Source organism: Eptesicus fuscus, chromosome 13 (genome assembly GCF_027574615.1).
Source record: "Eptesicus fuscus isolate TK198812 chromosome 13, DD_ASM_mEF_20220401, whole genome shotgun sequence".
Lineage (NCBI taxonomy): Eukaryota > Metazoa > Chordata > Mammalia > Chiroptera > Vespertilionidae > Eptesicus > Eptesicus fuscus.
In genome coordinates, this window is record NC_072485.1 from 40,568,775 (window position 1) to 40,593,758 (window position 24,984).

The window sequence follows — 24,984 nt, forward strand, 5'->3', positions numbered from 1 at the left end:
ACACCTCCCCCCCCCCAAAAAAAAACAAAAAACAATTTCATTTCCTGACAACTATGCTAAGGTGTCACAACTCAGAAGGGGTGTAAATCACTCTTTCTTCTGATTTTTAATAGCACTTTATTTTATTTATTTATTTTTAGAGAGAGAGGAAGAAACATCGGTTTGTTGTTCCAATTATTTATGCATTCATTGACTGATTCTTGTATGTGCCCTGAAGGGGGATCAAACTCACAACCTTGGTATATCAGTACAGTGCTCTAACCAACTGAGCTACCGGCCAGGGTATTTAATAGTACTTTATATCTTCCTTTTAGCACTTGTCATTTTCTGTTTGGAACATAATCACCTACGTCTTTAATGGTTTACCAGCTCCCTCTGAGCATGAACCAGATCTTGTTCATTCAACCTGTAAAATTTTATTACAACCCAGTTTACATAGGCAAGTCAGCCCCAATAATGCCTAGTACATAGTAGACATTTGATTAGTATTTCATAGCATCATGGAGTTATAGGATATCAAAACTAAAAAAACTCTTAAAAGATATTCTAATCCAGAGCTTCTCAACCTTTTTCAAGAGCCTGAAAAAGCTACAGACTCTCTTCTCAGAAAAATTCACACATAGAAAATATTTTACATAAAATTTCAGGGCCGCCAAAACTGGTTTGGCTCAGTGGATAGAGCGTCAGCCTGCAGACTGAAAGGTCGCAGGTTCGATTCCGGTCAAGGGCATGTACCTTGGTTGCGGGCACATCCCCAGTAGTGGGTGTGCAGGAGGCAGCTGATCAATGTTTCTCTCTCATCAATGTTTCTAACTATCTCTCTCCATTCCTCTCAGTAAAAAAATCAATAAAATATATATTTTTAAAAAATTTCAGGGCCCACCATGCCCAGAGGACTAAGGTTAATTTATCCAAAGTCACAAAGCTAATGAGTTGCAGAACCAAGCCTAGAACATAAGTTTCCTGGTTCCCAATTGCGTACTCTTCCCACTACAAATAAATAGTTTTAGTTGGGCTGTTTCCTGCTGGGAGGCTGCCTGATACAAGCCTTGGACATGGCAATGTTCTCCTAGTGAAATTCCTTAATATAGGATGATGCTTAAGAGAACATGACAAGCTTAGTGGCTTCAGAAGCCCAAGTACAGTGGTATTCAACTTTTGCCAAGGAGAGAGGCAATGGGAGATGTGCATGGTTACATGGGAACATTAAAATAAGCCCAAGAACCAAAGGTAATGTTGAAGACTCCTCAGTAGAACTGCAAAATCTTCTTTACTGTTTATAGGAAGTGATAGACTCATGACTCAAAGCCACACCTTCTGACTTTCACGCCAGTGTTGTGTTTGCCCCACCAGAAAATCCTCTTCACATGCACAGAAATCTAACTACCCAGAAGCAATCTGCAGCTGGAGCCAGAGAAGTAGGCTAAATAATCCTATCGTCTATAATAAAAGGGTAATATGCAAATCGACCAAACGGAGGAACAACCGGTCACTATGACATGCACTGACCACCAGGGGGCAGATGCTCAATGTAGGAGCTGCCCCCTGGTGGTCAGTGCGCTCCCACAGGGGGAGCACCGCTCAGCCACAAGCCAGGCTGACGGCTGGCGAGTGCAGCAGCCCCCCTCAGCAGCCCACCTCAGCCCTAAGGATATCTGACTGCCATGGGGAGCGGGCCTATGCCGCAGATGGACATCCCCCGAGGGCTCCCAGACTGCAAAAGGGCGCAGGCTGGGCTAAGGGACCCCCTAACCCTCCAAATGCACAAATTTCGTGCACTGGGCCTCTAGTCTTATAATAATTAGAATTAACTCCCAATTATCTGTGACAATGAATTCAAGGAACACATACTAGTACATATTTTAAATCTGCAAATACTATAAAACTCAGCTAGTTGGCTGAAAACGGCAGTCTACCTCTACCAACCACCATTCACTCAACTAAACTGGATGTATCATTCCCATTGTGAGGTCCATACTGAGCTAAGTACCAGGAAGATACTTTTTAAAGCATCACAAGTACTAAAACTAAATCATTTGCTTTTCACTATGATAACCTGGCCTAGGGAAGAGATTGGGACCCGGCAGAAACATCTCCACTCTGGATAATATTGAAACTCAGTAACTGGAGAGGACAGAGGGATGACCCCTATTCTTTCTAGCTCTAATACTCGTCAACCTATGCAGATCTGATCTTTGGGTGTTTGCAAAAGCTGCACACTCTTCTTTTCGGAAGGACCCCAGGCCCCTTTACCTCTTGTGCTTGAATTAAGTGCTTGTATCTTCCAATGCCATGGGTGGGCTTTGACTTATAGTGCCGGCTGGTACTCAGCAGAATGCCACCTAAAAGAGAGAAAATAAGACAAACCTGTTTCAAAGCTCCTCCAGGGACAGATCACACATGAGGAGGCGAGGAGGCAAATTCTCCATTGCAAGACTGGGACTATTTGGTTTAAAGAACCAGAGCTATTTTATTATCCTGAGCTAACTCACAGTTTTCCCCACCATTTCTCTCCTTTTGACCACTGGACTATATCCAATCCCCACTACCTATCTTTCTTTGAAAAATTCTCTCCTGCTAGAGCCACTGATGGTATAGAAACAAAATACAATTCTCACAAGTTGTCATTTCCTCTTGTCCTTCAACAGGCAATAATTCTTTTGAAGTTTTCTACAGATTGTACAGAGAAAGTGACAGGTAGCAAATATAATCAGGTATGAAGACAATCATAGATTTCCACAAAGTTTTTAAAATCATCTAGTTTTAGACACTCAGTGTGTACTGGGCAAGGATGATGGGAAAGCAGATAATTATCTTATGGTGTACAAAATAATTTAATGGAGATGAGTGCAAGGTAGGGAGTGACTAGAGGGACAAACAACTCTGCTTTGGGGACAGCAGTGGGGAAGGGTGCAGGGGAATAGGTTCAGAAGAGGTAAAAGCTGAATCCTTGGAAGAGGAGTAAGAGTTTAACCATGCAAGGAAGGTGGTATGCTTGGGAGAGGTTCCCTAAGAGCACTGAAAATAACTGAGGTGTGTTCTTAGCCGCTGTCCCAATTCTGTCTCTCTAAATGAACCTAAGACATTTGACCCTTTGAGTCTTCGGGTTCCAACTCTGCAAACTGGGACCCCACCCAAGAAGCTGATATCCAAATCCTCTTGATGAATACACAGTGGTCCTCAGACCAGAGCCTTAAAAATAATCTTATCCAACAAGATTTCATCATGACCTCAAAAAAGCACTGAACTCTTCAAAGCATGTTCATTCACTTAATAAATATTATTTTCCATCACGGTAACCAGTGACAATTACATCACGTGAATGGCACACACTAGAGTTATGCAGTGTGTTATCAACCCAATATTTACGGCAGGGCTATTGGTGCCACGCAGTGCCTTAGAAGCTGGGCTGTAACAATAGACAAAGACCCAGTCCCTGCGATAAAGAACCTATCATCTAGTGGGGAAACAGTAATACCAATGCAGGGCCATACATAGGAGGGCCACTGAAGCTAGACTTGAGGTGTTGGGAAAGAATTGTTAGAGCAGGTGGCTTTTAATAAAACTTGAAGGATGACTATGAGTTAGTGAGGAGAGAACATGGTACGGAGAGGGGAAGAGCCAGAGAGAATTTCAAGGCAGAACAGGAGGACCAGGTTGGCAAGAGATGAGTTTACAGAAAAAGGCATACTTACGATGTACCAGGCATTGTGCTAAGAGTTGGGGATATAAAAGCCGGTTTGACTCAGTGAACAGAGCATCGGACTGCAGACTAAAGGGTCCCAGACTCAATTCTGGTCAAGAGCATGTACCTTGGTTGCAGGCTCAATCCCCGGCCCTGGTGGGGCATGTGCGGGAGGCAACCAATTGATGTGTCTCTTTCACACCGATGTTTCTCTCTCTGTCTCTCCCCCTCCCTACCACTCTCTCTAAAAATCAATGGAAAAAAATATATCTTTGGGGGAGGATTAACAACAGCAAAAAAGTAGACCAGGCCAACAAAACTCCACTTATGGAGCTGATAGTCTTGAGGGAGGAAGATATCTTTAATGGAATAGTCACAAAATAAATATAAAATTCCAAATTGAGATAAATAATAAAAAGAAAAAGCACAGAGGGCTATGGCAATACAATCGGAGAATCTATTTTAGATTGGAGTATCAGAGAAAAAATGACATGTGAACTGAGACCAGAATTCAGGGGGAAATGGTAATAATGGTTATCCCCAGGGAGAGGAAGTGGCTGGAAAGCAGAAGGAGAGGGACATTTACTGTTTATTTTATATTCTTTTGTAGCTTTTAAAACTTGTTCCATGCACATGTATTACCTATTCAAAAAATAAATAAAATAAACTGAGACCTGAGAGGCAAGTAGGAGTTTATTAAGTGAAAAGATAGAGGATGAATGTTCCAGGCAGAGGAAACAGCATGTGTAAAGGCTCCAGTGTGGGACGCAGCTTTGGTTTTCAGTGTGGCTGACACAAAGTGAGAGGGGCATGGAGAGTGTCAGACTAGAGCAGTGGGTCAGAACACCACACTGGGCCTTGTTAAGGGTTTGGATTTCAGACTGAACAGCCATAAGCAGGGAAATTATATGTCTGATGTGTTTTTAAAATATCACTTTGGTCGTTGTGTGGAAAAGGGAGTAGGGAGAGGGAGTGTGGATGGAAGGGATAGGAGATTCAAATGGTAGCCTTGGCTAAGTTATTGTTGGTGATCTCAAAATATCCCCCTCTCTATTCTATCCTTAGAGCTTACTAATTAATCTTTCTAAAACACAGACCTAATTACGTTATTCTCTTTCATTAATTCAACCATTTACTCATTTCACACACACAATTTTTTAAAAAGTATTTACTATGTGCAAAGCACTACAGGGGTGGGCAAAAGTAAGTTTACAGTCGTGAGAACCAACTGTAAACCTACACTTTCTGAGCACATACTATTTGCCAGGTGCTGAGTAGGGTCTATCAGGGTCAAGCAGTCTTTTGAATGGAAAGAATGTCCTGTAATTAATTCTTGGCTGGGCCACCCCAGTTTTTCCTCCTGCACAGCCCTGCGATATATGCTTGTTCCTATTTTGAAGGAGAGATAATTGAGTTCAGTAAACAAGGACACTGAAGGACAGTTGGCTCTGGCATGTATACAGGAAGGGGTGTGAGGTGGGAGAAGTCAATACATGATTACATCCAGTAACTGTGCTAACTGAAAGATTTTCAAAGCCTCCTTTTGAAACCCTGGGGTTGTTTTCTTCAGTGAAAAGAGTTGCCTTTTCTCTCAGGAGGCTGCAATGTTAATGTGACAGCAGGAAACCCAGATTAATGACATGAAGCAGGGGGCTGGTGGGGAGGGGTTCAGTTGAACTTATCAAAATCAGAGGCTTTCAAACTTGTAAATTTTATAATTAAAACAACTGGCTAATTAAGCAGTTTAACCACTGGTAATTTGACCCAAACCTTTCATTTAAGAAGGAAAATGGTTAATTTACCAGTAGTTTGATTCAGCTTTGTAATTAAACAGCTGCTCTAAATATAGGAATTGCCCCAAACTGCATTTGAAAATGCCTCCTTGCCAAGGAATTCCAGTAGATGAGAGACCATGCAAGCATTTGTGGCACTTTTACCTGAGAAATGTAATCATCTCAAAGATCACTTTCAGTCCTGCTTTTTGAAACCACTGAAGGATTATTGAGTTTCTGTGTACTTAAAAATGGTGACGGGCATCTGAGTTTTCTTTTTTATTTACACAAAAGGTTTAATACTACTTTTGGTTGCCATGAAACGACACTATCCTGGTTTTCTCCCAACATTTTGGCCTCCCATTTTCTATCCTATTTGCCATCTCTTTCACTCTCTACCCAATTTTTTAATGTTGGAGTTCTCCAAGTGTCTGATCCTTGGGCCTCTTCTCTATTTGTTCTCCTCAGGTGGTCTCATTCATTCCCATGACTTAAGATGGACACTATGATGACTTCCAAATTTACAGTTTCAATCCAAACCTATATTTGCGCTCAAGATTAATGTATCCAATGGGGTACTTAATATATCCTCCTCACAAGCACTCAATTCAACATCTTCAAAATCGGGCTCAGAATCTTCCCCTCCAAATTGTTTCTCTTAAGGCAATACATTCAAAATAATTACATAGATTATCTATTTATTTATTATTTCGTGCACTGGGGAGGGGGGGGGGGGGCGGTCCCTTGGGGGATGTCCCACTGCCGGGAAGTGGGCCTAAGCTGGCAGTCAGACATCTCTCTCACAGTCTGGGACCCCTCGCTCCTTACCGCCCACCTGCTCGCTGCTCCTTACCACTCAGCTCGCTGCCACAGAGGCTGGAGAGGCTCCCACCACCACCACTGCACTCGCCAGCCATGAGCCCAGCTTCTGGCTGAGCGGCACTCCCCCTGTAGGAGCACACTGGCCACCAGGGGACAGCTCCTGCGTTGAGCGTCTGCCTGCTAGTGCTGAGTGCGTGTCATTGCTACCGGTCATTCTGCCGGTCGTTCCACCATTTGGTCGATTTGCATATTAGGCTTTTATTATATAGGATAGTAGAAAATGTTCACTATAAATTAAGTGGGAAAAAGGAAATGATAAAGCATAATATATCATCACTGGTTCCCACATGCATATATATCTGGAGAGAGAGAGAGACCTAGAAAAAGACCTGGTAGGATATACACTAAAATGTGTTTTTTTTTAAATATATTTTATTGATTTTTTACAGAGAGGAAGAAAGAGGGATAGAGAGTTAGAAATATCGATGAGAGAGAAACATCGATCAGCTGCCTCCTGCACACCCCCCACTGGGGATATGCCCGCAACCAAGGTACATGCCCCTGACCGGAATCGAACCTGGGACCCTTTAGTCCGAAGGCCGACGCTCTATCCACTGAGCCAAACCGGTTTCGGCTACACTAAAATGTTAAGCAGTAATCTCTGGATGGTAGGATTAGAAGTGACTTTTCTTCAGTTTTTTCAGCTTCTTTGTGTGTGTGTGTGTGTGTGTGTGTGTGTGTGTGTGTTTTCCATATTCTCTAAAATGTATGTTTTTCACTTTTATAATCAAACATTCTTATAATCAGTTATTTCTTTTTAAATCTCCTGACAGATGCAAAATGAAGTTCAGAGCATCAGTTGGTTTTCTTGTTAAAACTATTTAAGTTAAATCTAGTCAAGCTTGTAGATCTAACTTTCAGTTTGTTGAAAGGGGGCCGAAGAACATGTTACACAACACCATGAGAATCAGACAAATCAAGGAGGGAGGACATTCTATAAGACAAATGGTCTGGCCCAATCAAAAAGTCACTGTTATAGGAAAATAGTGGTAGAGCTGTTCTAGATTAAAGGTGACAGAATAGTGAAATACAAAGTGTAAACCTTTATTAGCTCTTGGTTATAAATAATCTCACAAAAGACATTTTGGGGACAACTGAGAAAGTGGATAAGGTATTAGATGATATTGAGGCATTATTATTAACTAGAGGCCCGGTGCACGATATTTGTGCACGGGGGAGGGGAGGAAGGGGTCCCTCAGCCCAGCCTGTGCCCTCTTGCAGTCTGGGACCCCTCAGGGGATGTCCAACTGCTGGTGGGGAGTGGGCCTAAGCCAGCAGGTGGACATCCCCCGAGGGGTCCTTAGCGCTGCCACGGAGGCGGGAGAGGCTCCCGCCACCACCGCTGCACTCACCAGCCGTGAGCCTAGCTTCCCCTGTGGGAACTCCACTCAGCCAGAAGCCGGGCTTGCTGCTCCATAGCACTGCCTCGGAGGTGGGAGAGGCTCCCACCAACGCCGCTGTGCTTGCCAGCCATGAGCCCGGCTTCTGGCTGAGCGGCGCTCCCTCTGTGGGAGCACACTGACCACCAGAGCACTTCTGCGTTGAGCATCTGCCCCTTGGTGGTCAGCGCACGTCATAGCGACTGCTCGTTCCACGGTTTGGTCAATTTGCATATTACCCTTTTATTATATAGGATTTTCTCGTGTGAGATAATGGTTTTGTGTCTCTTTAACAGAATGTAAAAAATGTCCTTATTTCTAGAAATGCATGCTGACTTATATAAAGGTGAAGTATCATGATGTCTGATACTTCACTATAGAGAAAGCAAAATGTTAACAACAGTTAAATCTAAGTGGTGGGTACATAAGTGTTCATTGTAGTATTCTTGGGGGGAAAATTATTTCTTACAAGACTATTAGCTTCCAAATGGCAAGGACTGTATCCTCTTAGTTTTTTATCCCCAGCACCTAACACATATCCTGGTACAATAAATGTTTGTTGAGAGAACCAATAATAAAAAGAAGCCCATATTTTGAGATGCTGGGCTTGGGGGCTAAAAGAAATGGTGATTCTCTATACATTGCAGCCATCTTCTAAAATAATTAACAGATATCAAACCTCTTATACATTGCCTGGCACATATTAAGCACTCAGTAAATGTTAGTTCCCTTCTTTACTGTCATTCCTTTGCTCTGATACTCTTTAGAAAAATGACAGATTTCATTGAAATACAACAATAGCTTTGAAATTTCTCACATAATAGACAAAGCAAAAATGGTTAATAATTAGATTGAAACAGATTAAAATTTATTGAGTTAATCAGATTGAATGGACAGTCATTACAAAATACTAAAAGAAAAGCCCTAACCTGGCAGATGATAGACATGAAAAATAAGTCTGGGCTGAAACTGGTTTGGCTCAGTGGATAGAGCGTCGGTCTGCGGACTGAAAGGTCCCAGGTTCAATTCCGGTCAAGGGCATGTGCCTTGGTTGCAGGCACATCCCTGGTGGGGAGTGTGCAGGAGGCAGCTGGTTGATGTTTCTCTCTCATCGATGTTTCTGGCTCTCTGTCCCTCTCCCTTCCTCTCTGTAAAAAATCAATAAAATATATTAAAAAAAAAGAAAAAGAAAAATAAGTCTGGAATAGTAACACTATTCCTATCTAATAAAGAGGGGATATGCTAATTGACCCTCATGCTGTCGCAAAGATGGCACCCACAGCCAATAAGGAGGGAATATGCTAATTGACTTCCCTGCCCTCAAAGTTGGTGGTGCCCACAGCCAATAAGGAGGGAATATGCTAATTGAATTCCCCACCCTCAAAGATGGTGGCGCTCCCCTAAGCCCCCCAGGGGCAGCCGAGGTGCAGGCAAGTCTCAGGTGGTGGCTGCCCAGCCACCTAGGGCTGCCTGAGGCTCAGGTAACCAGGACCAGCCAAGGTTTGTGCTGCCGGCAGTGTCAGCAGCAGAGGTGTGATGGGGCGTCGTCTTCCCCTGATCGCTGGGTCGCCTCCTGCCCCTGAGGGCTCCCGGACTGTGAGAGGGAGCAGGCCGGGCTGAGGGACCCCCCATTCAGTGCATGAATTTTCATGCACCGGGCCTCTAGTAATAGAAATAATAACAAAAACATCTAACTTTTTGAGCACTTTATGTGTTTTACCTCACTGAATCTTCAAATAATTCACTGTAGTTAGTACTATAATTATCCCCATGTTTAAATTTTTATTTATTGATTGATTCTAGAGATAGAAGAAGAGAGAAGGAAGGAGAGGGTGGGGGGAGAGAGAGACACACACATTGATTTGTTGTTCCACTTATTTATGCATTCATTGGTTGACTCCCGTTTGTCCCCTGAACAAGGATTGAACCTACAACCCTGGTGCATTAGGACAATGCTCCAACCAACTAAGTTACCTGGCCACGTTCTAATTATCCCCATTTTTTAAAAGTGAGGAAACGAAGTAATGGGGAAGTAGCCAAAGGTCACACAATAAATATGAGTTAGAGTTGGAATCTAAACAAACTGTAGAGCTCTTGCTCCTAACAATTTCTTTTTGTTCTTGCCCACTATCCTATTCCATGTGAGGGCTTGGATTTGGTCGCAGCCACTCTACTCAAAGGTATGTTAGGCATCCTTCTAGAAAAATTATTAGTGTTAGTCACTTAAGGTAAGCAGACTATACCAGGAAAAAAATGCTTACCTGCAGAACAAATGGGATTCTCTCCAGAAGTTTTGAACCTAAAAAGAGAGAGAGAGAGAGTATGTTGAATACAATTAGATACCCACTATATATTCGCAGTTATCAAAACTTGTATACTCCTCATTAAGGATAAGTCAGTGCCGGATATTTCCTCCTTCCCTCCTTTCCACAAATATTATTAAGTACCTACTATGTGCCAGCCAATGTGCATAGGTCTTGAGGATACAAAAATACAAAGTAAATGTCTCTATCTTGGTCTAGTTGGGAGAGAGATACTGTATGTAAACAAATGTGAACCACAGTATAGTACTGATCCAGAACAAAAACATGCACAAGATTTGGTAGAACACAAAGGAAAGTGTGATCATTTCCACCAGGGAGGTGAAACTATTTGAGCTGAGCTCTAAAAATTAACGGTTCTGGATTATTTACCCTAACAGGTAAAGCATTCTAAGCAGAGGGATAAAAGTAGTGTGTTTAGGGAACAGCAAGCAACTGGATGTAAGTGGAATTTAAGCTGCAGAGAAGGGAACAGAGTGAAAGAGGTAATAGGGAGTCAGGTTATAAAGAACCTCGTATGTTGTGCTAAGGAGTTTGGTCTTTATTCTGTGTAGGCAGTGGGAAGCTCCTGGCAGAGTTTAAGCACAGGAGTGATATGATCAAGATTAAGTTTTTTGGGGGGATCAATTGGGATAAAACTTTAGACAATAAAAAAAAATGCATTAGAGGTAAAAAAAAATTAAGTTTTGGAAAGTTAACCCTGGCAGTAGGGGAGAAATGAATGGAAAGAGGTGAGACTGAGGCAAGAGAACCAGTGAGTTGGTTCTTATAATAGCCTTGCGTTTTTAGAACATGCTCATGGAAGATGGAGAGGAAGGGACAGCAATGAGAGCTAGACTGGATACAGATGCCAGTGAATATGGAGGAGAATAAAATGGTTCTGTTTGGCGCTGGCCAGGTGGCCCAGTTGGTTGGAGTGTCATCCTGTACACCGAAAGGTTGCAGGTTTGATCTCTGGTCAGGGCACAATGGGAGGCAACCCATCAATGTTTCTCTCTCACATCAATGTTCTTTCTGTCTTTCTCTCCTGCTTCCTCTCTCTAAAATCAATAACAATAATAATAATAATAAATAAGTAAATAATTTACAATAGTTCTGTTTGGTTGACTAGGTAATCAGAGTATTTTAAATCAGTATCCTGCAAAGCGTTGACACTAAACTGTGCGACAAGTTAGAGACAAGCAGATCTGTGATTAAATGCTGATTCCACCATTTCCAAACTGTGACCTTAGGCAAGTTGTTTTGTGTCTCTGTAACACAGTTATCTCATCTCATGGGACTAAAAATGTATTTTAAACTCTCTAAGCCAGTTTCCTCTTTTTTATTTTAAATATATTGATTTCACAGAGAGAGAAAGAGAGAAGGAAGGAAGGGAGGGGGGAGAGAGAGAGAGAGAGAAAAACATCAATGTCAGAGAGATACATTGATTGGCCGCCTCCTGCACACACCCCCACCTAGGCCTGGATCAGGCCTGTAGCCCAGGTACATGCCCTTGATTGGGAATCGAACCCAGATCCTTCAGTCCTCAGGCTGATGCTCTCAACACTGAACAACACTGGCCAAAACCATTCATAGATTCTTGTATGTGCCCTGACTAGGGATTGAACCCAAAATATTGGCATATCGGGATGATACTAACCAACTGAGCTACCTGGCCAGGGCCAGATACCTCTTTTGTAAAATAACAATATTTATATATTTGTCCTGTAGTGTTTTTTGTTAATGAGAGAACATGTAAAATGCCTAGCATGGTGCCATAGTAAATGCATATTAAATCATTGACTGATTAATAGAAAAATAGATTAAGATGGAAAGGGAATAAGAGGAAAAGGCTTCAATCAATATAAGGGATTAAAGAAATCATCCAGGCTCATGTGGTCCAGGAAGATATTCAATTCATTGTTTTACATCATGTGGCTGCCACACATAAGACATTCAGTGGATATCTGATGAATTGAGAAATAAACTGCTAAATGCTCTTCATTATCATCCGGAGAAAAAACAATGGGGAGGTAGCATACTGTGTATACAGAAGAGTGAAAAAACAACTTGGGTTTGAATCCCAACTCCAACTCATATTAGCTAGGTCATCTTTGAGCAATTGATCTACCATTTTGAACCTCAGTTATTTATGCATAAAATTGTGATAATATCACCTGTCTCACCAGATAATTATGAAGAACTATTAATTCATTAAACAAATATTTATTAAATGCCTACTATGTGTCAGACACCATTCTAGGCCCTTGGGATATAGCAATAAACAAAACTAGCAAGTCTTTATCCATATGATGATTATATTCTAGTGGGCAGGGTGAGGAAGACAGATAATTTAAATAAATATACACATACATATATATAAAATGTGTCAGGTGGTGATACCTGCTTTGAAAAATAAAGCAAGGTAAGGGGATAGAGATTGATGGGAGGTGTAGTTAGGGAAGGCCTCCCTGATGAGATAAAGATAACATTTGGGCACAAACCTGAATAAAGTCAGAGGACAAACCATATGGCTATCTGAGGGGAGAATGTGCAAAGATCCTTAGGTGGGAGAGTGCTTAGGTCAAGGAATAGAAAGGGAGCCAGTGAGTAAGTAATAGTATACAATGAGGGAACAGATTAGATAAAGACTTATAAGCCATCGTAGGACTGTAGAACTTATCTTGACTAAGATGGGAAAGTCTGAGAGAGAAGTAACATGAGCTAACTTGATTTTAAAAGAATCACTCTGATTTTAGAAGGATAGAAGACAAAAGTGAAGGCAGTGAGACCACTTAGAAGGCAGCATAATTGTAGTTAAGAAGTTAAGGAGCTGGTCCCTGGTAGTTTAGCAAAACAGAAACCTGAAATTGGTTTAATTCTATATTTCAAAAGTTGAGCCAACAGGATTTGTTAAAGAATTGGATGTAGAGTGAGAGAAATAACAATGTCAAGGATCACTCCAAGGATTCTGACCTAAGCAACTAGATGAATGGAGTTAACCATTCACTGAGAATGGATAAAGAGCAAGATTGCAGGCCCTAGGTGGTTTGGCTCATTGGATAGAGCGTCAGCCTGCGGACTGAAGGGACCCAGGTTCGATTCCAGTCAAGGGCACATGCCTAGGTTGTGGGCTCGACCTCCAGAAGTGGGTGTGCAGGAGGCAGCTGATGAATGGAATCTCTATTTCCCTCTCCCTCTCTGAAATCAATTAAAAAAAAAAAAAGGCAAGATGGCAGAGGTGTTCATGCTCAAGATGCTTAGTAGACATGCAAATGTAGATGATGAAAGAAAAATGCTGTGTGAACTAACTGGCAGAATGCAAATGTTAACTATATTTAACTATTGTTATTAATATCCTTACCTTAAGAGAGGAAAGGCTTTCTTAAAAATGATATCGTTCTTCAAACACAGCACCTACAGCAAAATAGCCATGTTAGGACAATCTTAAGCACGGATAAACTTCCAAGCATCTCTTCACAAAGAGGCTAGAACTCATAGCACACAAACCAAAAGGACCCAACGTCTCTTGTCAGGCAAAGAAGCTGTCCTATAGTTAATATTAAATATGCAGGCAAACCAAGGTCATCTTTTTTTTTTCTTATTCCACCCTCTACAGAAAATGCTCAAAAAACAGAAGCCCCCCTTCCATGCTGCCCCCTGGGGGGCGCTTTTTGTTTTTTAAAGAAAAAAACCTTATTTCCCCTTTCTAATTTGATCTATTTTTCTAATATCGATCAACAACTATGATGCTTCTGCCAAGCACAAGCACCATGCAACAGACTTTCTTAACTTCTTCCCTAATTCTCAAAACACTTGAAAGCAATTTTACAGGTGAGGTAACTAAGGCCCACTGCGGTTATAGCCCAAGATATTATAGCTAATAAGTAGCTAAGAGGACTGTTTTACTCCAAAGGCTATGCCTCTATTACAACACACGATTTCTCTCAATAGTAACAATAGTGATACCAACATCAAAAAAAACAGTAATGAAAGGAGGCAGTAGAAATGGAAGCTTTTCTCCCTGAGGCTCCCCGCTCCCCAGTTATTTCAATCTCAGCCTGTCCTACCGGGCACCCACTCAAAAGATCACCAGTATAGCTTTACGAAGGGAGTATTTAACAAAGAGGAAGTCTTTTTATAAAGTAACTAGAAAATAAATATTAAATGTCCTTAAGGTACATAAAGATAAAATCCTGTCCACTGTGGGTAACAATTTCAATTCCTTCAATATGTATTTGTTAAAAGCCTGTTAGACAAAAACAAAGGGAAGTCTGAGAAACTGTCACAAAAAATAGGTGGCTAAGGAGACATGACAACTAAATGTAACATAATATCCTGGATGGGATTCTGGAACAAACAAAGGACATCAGATTTTTTTAAAAGAAAGAATAATGAATAAAGTGTGGACTTTAATAATAATATATCAATACTAGTTCATTAATTATGGAAAATGTGCCATACTAATTTAAGATAATAATAGGGAAAACTAGATGTGAGGTATATGGGAATTCTCTGTACAATCTTGCATCTTTTCTGTAATTCTATAACTATTATAAAATAAAGTTTATTTTTAAAAAGACTATTATGTGCCAACTACTGTACTGTGCTCAATATTAAAGGGAATATAAAACAAAATGTGCCTGGCTGGCATGGCTCAGTGGTTGAGCATCGACCTATGAACCAGGAGGTCATGATTCGATTCCTGGTCAAGGTATATGCCTGGGTTGTGGGCTGGATTCCCAGTGTGAGGCATGCAGGAGGCAGCTGATCAATGATTCCCTTATTGTTGATGTTTCTATCTCTCTCTCCCTCTCCCTTTCTCTGTGAAATCAATAAAAATATATTTAAAAAATAAAAACAAAATGTAACAACATGGATAAACTTTGAAAATATTATGCTAAGTGATAGAAATCAGTCACAAAGGCCAAATATTATATGACTACATTTATATGAAACTAGAGGCCCCGTGCACGAAATTCGTGCATGGGGGGGGGAGAGGGGTGGTCCCTCAGTCCAGCCTGCAATGCCAGCATCCCGCACCCCGGCCTCTGGCCAGAGACCCCTCCCTCCCTCCGCGTGGCCAGGGCTCAGGACACTGGGCTCGCATTGCCAGGGTGACACCGCCAGTGTCCCTCCCCGGTCGCTATGGGCACTTCCATCTTTGTGATGGAGTGATGGTTAATTTGCATATTACCCTTTTATTAGATAGGATACTGGGAATAGGCAAATCTATAGTGAAAGTGGGTTAGTGGTTGACTAGGGCTGAGGATCTGAGGAGCTAGGAATGACAGCCAAGGTATATGGGTTTTTTTTCCGATGATGAAAATGTTCTAAAATTGATTGTAGTGATGGTTGCACAACTCTGAATATATTAAAAGCCATTGAATTGCACATTTTAAATAGGTGAATAGTATAGTACTTGAATTATATCTCAATAAAGCTGTTAAAATATGTAAGCACAGCCCTGGCAGGTGTGGCTCGGTTGGTGGAGTGTCATCTGGTACACCATAAGGTCAGGGCACAAGGTTGAGGGTTCAGTCACCCAATCCTGGCATGTGTGGAAGGCAACTGATGGATGTTTTGCTCTCACATCTATGTTTCTCTCTCTCTCTCTCTCTCCCTTCCTCTCTCTCAATTCAATTTTAAAAAGTTGGGGAAGAAATGTAAGCACAATCCCTATCCCATAGTTCAAATGGCTGGGGATATGGTATACATTTCTATCAAACAGCTAAGCAATAGTATAAGCATTATATGATTAAGTCACACTAAGTCGTATGAACAAGCACTTCTGGCAGGAAATCCAGGCAGAGATGGCCAGAAGAAATTCTTAGCTTTTGGGTTATTAAAGACATTGCTGAGAATTTGCTCAAAGACATGAACCTTCTTCCCAGACAAATACATATAGGCATGAATATACATACTACTTCAAGGGATTGACTAAAACTCTTAACATCACCTATAGATCAGTATGCTAAACCAAGAGATCCTCAGGGGCAAGGGTAATGTACTGTCATATTCCTCTCAGGCATATTGTAGACATTCAATCAAGGTTTGTTTTGGTGAATAAATAAATGGTTAGAAAGAAGTGATAAGCAATGCTACCACCTATTGAATGCCTATTGTGTGTCTAAATTCTAATTCCCTTATAATTATTATTATCCCATTTTTGCAGTTGAGGAGACTTGAGATTAAGTAATTTACCCAAAGCCCAACAACTACTATCAAAACTAGCAAAGGATCTTAGGTTTCTCTGACTCAAAGAAAATAATTTTCTATTTTACACCCTCTCTCACATAAATGAAATGAATGTTTTGGTGCTTAGGAAATGTTCAAATTTAAGAAAAGTCTCCCAGAGTATGTGAGGTCGTGATGAATAGAACAAATAGGAAGGAAGAACAAAGTACATAGACAATCCTAAAAATCACAATTAAATCAGATACTAAAAGACTTTGTAAAGTATGTGTGCAAAATGCTTAACCTAACATAAAAGATAGAGAGTAGGCAACTGTGAGGCCCAGGAAACAGGACGCCAGCTGGCTCCCCCACCTCTAGCCACCATATTGTGGACCTTAAGAAGGAAAATAACTGCAAAGGACTCCTCATAGTTAACTGGGCCCAAATTCCTAACCAGAGTCTAGCAGCCGTTAGGGACAGAGGCCTCTGATGCACTCTGCATCTCAGGGGAAAGGTACAGACTGAGTTACCAACCTCCTGCACTGTGTTCAGAGTCAACCATTATAAAGGAGTTCCTAGTAACTGTATTTTGACCAATGGGCTAAGACCTGCCTCATCCAATCAGAACTGCTCAACCACATCCTCATTTGCATACTTACTGACCAATTAGAGCAACTCCATAATGACCAATTAGAATATGGGATTCTGGCCGAGACCGGTTTGGCTCAGTGGATAGAGCGTCGGCCTGCGGACTCAGGGGTCCCAGGTTCGATTCCGGTCAAGGACATGTACCTTGGTTGTGAGCACATCCCCAGTAGGGGGTGTGCAAGAGGCAGCTGATCGATGTTTCACTCTCATCGATGTTTCTAACTCTCTATCTCTCTCTCTTCCTCTCTGTAAAATATCAATAAAATATATTTAAAAAAAAAAAAGAATATGGGATTCTGACCAATCAGAGCAGTGCTAATTGAACCAATCAGAATGTGCAAATTTGGATTCCTCATTTGCATAAAAATGGACCTATCAGGGATCAGGGCAGGGACTTTATATAAAGGGGCCTCCCCTTTGTCCTCATGGAGTGAACTTTCAGTTTCCACCAGAGGCTGTGTTTCCCGGGTTTGCAAGCTATTCATATGAGTAAAGTTTCTGCCCCCTCACCCATCCTAAACTGGGGGCTCCTGTTGGGGTTGGATTGGTGGCAGCAACCTTTTGTCAACAGTACCTTGGCTAGTGCTGCCCTCTGAAGTTATAACAAATGACTCTAAGGTTCCTCCAGTCCCAAGATCTGTCAACCATCATCACAAGCAGAACAGAAATCCAGTGAACAGAATATATTCTTAAATGGGTCACTTCATACAGAGGAAGTATTGGATGGGAAGGAAGATCTAGATGAGACTGATTTTTCCTCACTTTAATTGTTCAGAGTCACTACAATAGCAAAGGATGTAATTATCTAAAAGCCAGGCTTAAAGGCTGACAACTTTCTGGAAGACATTCAAACTGTGGTGTGACTGCTACTTCCTTTCAGCTCTGGGAAATGTGCTCCTCTCCCTGCAATGCTCAGCATTATTTATCAGGACCAAAGTAATCTATTTTGGGACTGCATCCACAAATACCCCCTCCTCCCAGTCAGCAAATGAAGAGCAGCTCCAGCTCTGGAGCAAATGGAAGAGGAGGGCAGTCCTGCTAGTGAATGAATGAATGAATGAGGACACAGCTGCCACAATGGAATATAAAAATACTTGTCCCAGGAGCTTGGGAGCCAAGAACTGGAAAGATTTCACAGCTACCAAAAAAGCAAAGTCAGGGGGAAAAACCTTATAGTTCACTAGAGGCCCAGTCCACAAATTTTCATGCACTCAGCAGGGGCGGGAGGCGGGTCGCTCAGCCCAGCCTGCACCCTCTTGCAGTCCGGGAGCCCTCAGGGGCCTAAGCCGCAGTCTGGCCTCCCTCTGCGAGAGGCGACTGGTGGGCCAATCAGGGGACAGCACCGGCTGGTGAGCAGCCAGCCCTGCCCCTCTATCACCCTTTCTCGGTCACCCCGCCGGTCGCCGCTGCTGCCCCCCCGCCCCCCGATCGCCATCCCCTCCCTCTGCCTGCTGGCACCCGCCTTGGCTGGCCTGGCACCACTTCACTCGCTGGCCCCGCCCCACCCCCCACCCCCGCCAACCGGTCGTTCCGCAGTTCGGTTGTTTTGCATATTAGGCTTTTATTCTATAGGACTAGAGGCCCAGTGCACGAAATGCGTGAATGGGTGGGGGGGTCCCTCAGCCCAGCCTGCACCCTCTCCAATCTGGGACCACCCGGGGAACGTCTGACTGCCAGTTTAGGTCCGATACTGCACATCCCTCTCACAATCCGGGACCACTGGCTCCTAACTGCTCACCTGCCTGCCTGCCTGATCACCCCTAACCACTCTGCCTGCCTGCCTGATCCCCCTAACTGCTCTCCCCTACCAGCCTGATCACCCTAACTGCTCTCCCCTGCCAGCCTGATCGCCCCTAACCGCCTCTGCCTTGGCCCGCCAACGTGGCTTTGTCTGGAAGGACATCTGGAAGGTTGTCTGGAAGATGTCCAATGTAATTAGCATATTACCCTTTTATTAGTATAGACGAGCAGCCTTAGACACCAGAGCCCCAGGGTGGGTGGTGCCAGCAGTGGGTCAGGGGCCCATGAGGAAACAACTGAGAGGTGTTTTATGAAGATTAACAGAATATATTTGTATATTAACAAATATTATTTAAAAGAGCATTTTTACTACTACTTATTGAATACATCCTTTGTGCTAAGCACTTTACACATATTATTTCAATTAATCTTTATACCAAAGATAGAGTCATTATTGAGATAATTGTCTGTTTTATAGAGGAAAATACAGAGGCTTAGGTTCAATAGCTCAAAGTTATAAACTTGGTCAGAGGTGCCAAGAATTCAACCCCAAGTCTGACTGAATCCAAAGCCCATGATTGACATTTTGCCACTTACCTCTTGAAAGAGTAATACCAATTCATATTAGTGAAATTAATATGCTAATAATAGCCTAAATAATCCTATTTGTTAAGCACCTGCTATATGCCAAACATCATTTCCTTTATTGCTCACAACGATTCTGTGAGATAGATATTTCTATCCCGTTTTACTGTGAGGATACCAAAGCTCAGAAAGGTGAATTAATATGCCCAATACACATAGCTAGTAGATGTGTTCTAGCTGACCTTTTTCTAAGTTCTTTCAAAACTGTTTTTGTTTATAGTTTTCCTCTAGCCTTTCTCGTCTGATGTTGAGGTTGTTACATGGCTATGACTTAAAGAATGACAGACTATCAAAGTCGGTCTTTGCACTATCAAAGTGAGTCTTTATGGCAGTTAGGGGCACAGGTTATAAATTCACAAAGACCTGGGTTTGAATATTAGCACTTCCATTTTACTAGCTGTATAGGCAAGGCACTTAAGGAATTCATGGCCTCAGATACTGTATGATTTCATTTATATGAAATGACCAGAACAGACAAACCCATAGAGACAGAAAGTAGATTAGTGGTTACCAGGGGTTTGCCAGGGCTACTGGGGAATGATAAGTGACTTGTTATGAGTACAGGGTTTCTTTTTGGAGTGATGAAAATATTCTGGAACTAGATAGTGGTGATAGCTGCACAGTTTTGTGAATATGCTAAAAACCACTTAGTTGTCCACTTTTAAAGGGTGAATATTATGATATGTGAATTATATCTCAGTATTAAAAAAAAAAAAGAAATAGCTGGCCTCACATCATAACTGCTAGATGGCCCAATTCCCTAACGTCCTCCAGGACTAAATTCAGTTTCAAAATACCTGTGGTCATCTCCTGAACTATACCTGTGGTCATCTCCTGAACTGTAAGCCCACTCCCCTACTATCTCCCCAACTCTCATCCCCGTACTTCTCTGCACATTCTCCCTTGATCCAAGCCCCACTGCTTCTCTCCCAATTTCCTTGGGCCCTCTGAAATTCCCAGTGTGTTCTCATTTCAAGGTTTTTGCACATGCTCTCTATCATTAAAAAAAAAAAAATGTTATATCATTCTTTAAGTCATAGTCATGTAACAACCTCAAGAATACTTTCCTGACTGTGCAGACTTGCTTGGATCCTGCTGTTACACATCCATACAACACCCAGAATCTTTCTTTTGTGGCATTTATCACACAAAGTTACATATTTAATTCATCTGCCTCTTTCATGGAATACAAGTTCCATGAAAACAGGAAAAGCTACATCCCAGCAACTAGCACATTTTCTACACATAGCAAGTGCTCAATAAACATTTTTAAAAATATTTTTTAATTGATTTCAGAGAGAGAGAGGAAGAGAGACAGAAACATCCATGATGAAAATCATTGATCAGCTGCCTCCTGCATGGCCCCAAACTGGGCATCAAGTCCGCAACCTGGCTGGGAATCGAACTGTGATCTCCTGGTTCATAGGTCGACGCTCAGCCACTGAGCTACACCAGCTGGGCTCAATAAATATTTACTGGTCGAATTAATAAATGCCTCCAAACCTTACTTCTATATCTCTAAAGAGGTTATAAAAATATTTACCTCATAGAATTGTTTATATGATTAAATTAGATAATATATAAAAAGGGCTTAGCAAGTGCAAGGCACATTGTTAATGGTAGAATAAGTAGCATCGATGATAGCGGTGGTGATTGTTCAGCTCCTCATTTACTAAACAATATATATCTTAGTGTGTGACGGGTGCTGAAGATAAAACCATGCACAAAATAGAAAATGTCCCTGTTCTCCACTTACAGTCTAGTAGTGACCAGGATATAGTGAACTTCTTGACAATTTTCCTGGGATTTTGGACCCCCTGCCCTTCTAGGCACTGTACATTTGTTTCCTATTTCCTATCTTCTTATGTCCTCCTAATTCATGTCTGTCGATTTGTCACTTGTTCATATGAACTCTACTCCATGTTAGCCCTCAATGGTTTCACTTGAACTATGAGATCTGTACCCATAGTTGAGTTGCTCTTTCTGGGCTGTCATCTTGATCAATCAACATTTATTCTGGGTTTGATGAAAATCAGCATTAGTGTCTTAGTCAGATTCACCCTGTTCTACTTTTTTAAAATGTTTTTTATGTCAGAGAGAGAGGAAGGTAGAGAGAGCGATAGACACATCTATCTCTATTGGTGTTTATTAATTTCAGAGAGAGAAGGGAAAGAGAGATAGAAACATCAATCGGCTGCCTCCTGCACGCTCGTACCGGGGACTGAGCCAGCAACCTGGGCATGTGCCCTGACTGGGAATGGAACTGGCAACCTCTTGATTCATAGGTCGATGCTAAACCACTGAACAACACAGGCCAGGCCTGTACTACTTCTACTGACCCAAGGAGTTATATGATTCCATCCAGTATTATTCCAATAAAGCTGGGCTTCTCACTCATCTAAAATTTGAGATTACTATAAGCTAAAAATGTCTTAGAGTCCCAAAGAAAGATAATTGAGCTAGGAGTTTGAAGTACTATTCTTAGCTCTGCCAAGTAGATACCATGTAATGTCAACATTTATTCAATCACTTATTCATTCAATATTTTATCAGGTACCTACTATAGATGAGTACATTCAGACATGAAGAAAATACAGTTGCCTACCTTTAAATATTTCTAGTGAGGATGACAGATGTACAAATTATTTATTACATTGCAATGTGAGATCAGTATGATGGACTGTATAGGTCACAAAAAAGGAAGGATTGACAACTGGGAAGGTTGTTTCATTCTTCATTTCACAGATTAGGAAAACCAAGATTATTATCAAAGTAAGGAGATGTGAAATACTCAGAAAAGGAAAGGCAGTGGGGTCTTAGGTAAAAATCTAGGCTGTTGTCTCAATACTACCACTTAAGAGGCTATTGTCCTATAGCAAGGAGTTCATTCATTCAAGCATTCAGGAAAACAGTTGAGAACCTATTATGTACCAGGCAGTGCTAGTAGCGTCCATATCCTCATCTTGTACCTGCTAGGATCATCTTAAAATATTATGAAGATCAAATTAAATTATGCAGATGAAGCCACTTATTAATTATAGAATAATGTCAACATTCCTATTTGTATAGTCCTTCATACCTTACAAAGTAGTCTTACATCATCCTACCTAATAATAGACAAATATGCAAATTGACCGCACCTTTGCTACACCCAAGCCATGCCCACCAGCCCCACCCCACCAGCCAATCAGGACAAGTATGCAAATTACCCCAACAAAGATGGTGGCTAATTTGCATATCAAGCCAGCGTAGAAAGAAGCCAAGAGCTGCAGAAGGGAGCAAAGCTGCAGAGAAGCAAGCAAGCCAGGGGGAGGAGAAGGGAGGAGCGGAGGCGGGGCTGGGGGAGAAGGAAGGAGAGCAGGCGGGGCCGGGGGAGAAGGGAGGAGTGGAGGCGGGGCCGGGGGCGAAGGAAGGAGAGCGGGCAGGCTGGCGGAAAAGGGAGAAAAGCAGGCAGGCTGGCAGAGAAGGCGGGGCGGGGGAGAAGGGAGGAGCGGAGGCGGGGCCGGGGGAGAAGGAAGGAGAGCGGGAGGGCTGGCGGAGAAGGCGGGGCGGGGGACAAGGGAGGAGAGCAGGCGGGGTGGGGTAGAGTGCAGCAGGAAACCCTATTGCAGGATTTTTCCTGCAACGGGAACGCTAGTCTTCTATAATCTCTTAGATTATAAACAACAATTTCATATAGTGGGCATCACGATACGCATTTTACAGATGTGAAACTGAAGCAGAGAGAGGTCAAATAACCTGCCTAAGGTCATACAACTAGCAAGAGAGAGAATCCCATTGATTTTCTCTGTAACTGTAAAGTATTAACTAACACTCCCAGACAGGCTGAGACAAGGATGGTCATAAGACTGCACATGATTAGGTGTCAAAACATAATACCAGTTAGGAGTTCAGAAAATAAACAGGCGCGTTAGCTGGAGTAATCAGAAACATTTTGTGGAAAAGATGAGGTGAACTGGGCCTGAAGGGTGGAGCATTTGGATAGGTGGTGAGGGCACTTCAAATGAGAAGGCTCCACAAGATCAAGGATCAGGAATTAAGCATTTGGCAAATAAAGGACAAAGCAGCGGGCAGATGAAATAGTCTACAAAGGAGTCTAGAAGGGGCAGTGGCATCAGACTATATGCCCTTAAGTGATGGCCTAAGGACAGATTTCCATGGGCTCCCCTGGAGTATAGAATGGTCAAAAACATATTCCTTGAAAAATGATCCCTCCCTTTCAGCATTCCTCAGAATCAAGGCAAATAGAGCAGGAGCATGGAGTCACCAATCTGATTGTCTTTAACTAAAGAAGTTTGAAACTTTCTGATATTTTGCTATTCTCCTTTTACTAGATCTGGCCCAATCCTCACAATTTGGCTAAAGTGAACAACTGCGAGTTATTTCACACAGAATGAAGTGAGGCTTGGGCCCTTAAGGAAACAAAGCCAGAGAAATTCAGGGGTTGCCCCAAGATGATTACTAGTAGATCCATGAGCAGCAATAAACATGCTAATCTGTGCATCATGGAAATATAGTCTCCACAATTAATACCTAAAATAAAATTTTGACATAAATTACTGAAAAATAAGTTGTTATTCTGAGAAGCATGCATGATACAACTGAAAGAGCACAATTGAAATCTGTTCGATCTGTTAAGAGGACAAGGGAAGGCCAAGGATTGCCTTTATAGTGGTTCTTATGGTTTTACTGCAGTCACTTAGGGTTTCATAAGTAAACATGGATTTTATTACCACCCTTCCCTTACCGCCAAGTGGCCTCACATCCCGATCAGTTCAACAGGTCAAAAACAGTATTCTTAGAAAAAATTCTGGAACTTGATGAGTTAATACAAAAATAAAATGACCTGCTCTAAGTCATACTGGGACCTATCCTGGTGTGGTGCCTCCCAAGGAGGGGACCTTCTCCTTTCAGGCCACTGGGCGGCGAGGGTAGAATTGCGTGGCGCGCAGAATCGTGCGGCCGAGGGCACCCGGAGTGGAGAGGAGGGAGCGCAACGCTTTGATTACAAGGCGCCGCAGGTGCTGCCGGGAAGAGCCTCGTTTTCGCCATTTTCTATACCCGGATGTCTGCAGAGGCGGTGATCGTCCGGGCCACCTCCCAGCCCTGCTCTCCCCACCACCTCCCTCGCGCTCGGCGTGCGTGGAACCCACGTTACCTTCCCCAGAGTTCCGTTCATCCTTTGCTGCTGCAGCCTGTTATTGTGCAAAATGAAGATCAACCCAAGCAGCTGCAGTCCCCGGGCGGCTCACAACACTGACGGGCTGGCCTTGATCCGGTCCCGTCACAATATCCGACCGAGACTCACTCAATTCGCGCAGCACCTTGGTTCCGGCAGCTTCTGAGACTAGATGTCCAGAAATCCTCTGCAGACTCCGCCCTCACTACAGCTCAAGTATCACCTTCACTGCTTTCTCCACGCAGAATTAATTGCTATCTCTTGTCGCCCAGATATGTGGCACACAATTCTGCTGTTTTGTCTACCATACTATATATTGCTTCTGCCTCTTTCCCATATTTGATTCTGAGTTCCTCAAGGACTGAGATCCTGTCTGATTAATTCATTCAGGCGCCTAGCACAGGACATGGAGAGCAGACTTCTAACCTGTTTAAAAGCTTATTAATCCTCCCCCCCCCCAAAAAAATAAATAAATAAAATAAAACCTGATTAATCATAAGTAAGCTTTTCTGACATTCACTTGCCTTGTAGCCCTGAAAGGGTACCTCAGTTGGTTAGAGCAATGTGCCAATATGCC

The 24,984-nt window shown here is 42.4% G+C and overlaps 1 protein-coding gene across 1 annotated transcript in view; it reads right to left on the bottom strand.

Annotated features, from left to right (window-relative positions):
- Nucleotides 1-24,524, bottom strand: part of MRPL48 (mitochondrial ribosomal protein L48) — a 52,185-nt gene extending 27,661 nt beyond the window's left edge. Inside the window, exons 1-4 of the mRNA XM_028158259.2 lie at nucleotides 24,387-24,524; nucleotides 13,383-13,435; nucleotides 9,980-10,017; nucleotides 2,254-2,342 (exon numbers count right to left, since the gene is read on the bottom strand). Of these exons, the coding sequence (XP_028014060.1) occupies nucleotides 2,254-2,342; nucleotides 9,980-10,017; nucleotides 13,383-13,435; nucleotides 24,387-24,407 (201 nt within the window). The 5' untranslated portion in view covers nucleotides 24,408-24,524. The remainder of the gene's footprint in view (nucleotides 1-2,253; nucleotides 2,343-9,979; nucleotides 10,018-13,382; nucleotides 13,436-24,386) is intronic.
- Between the last annotated feature and the right edge of the window lie 460 nt (nucleotides 24,525-24,984).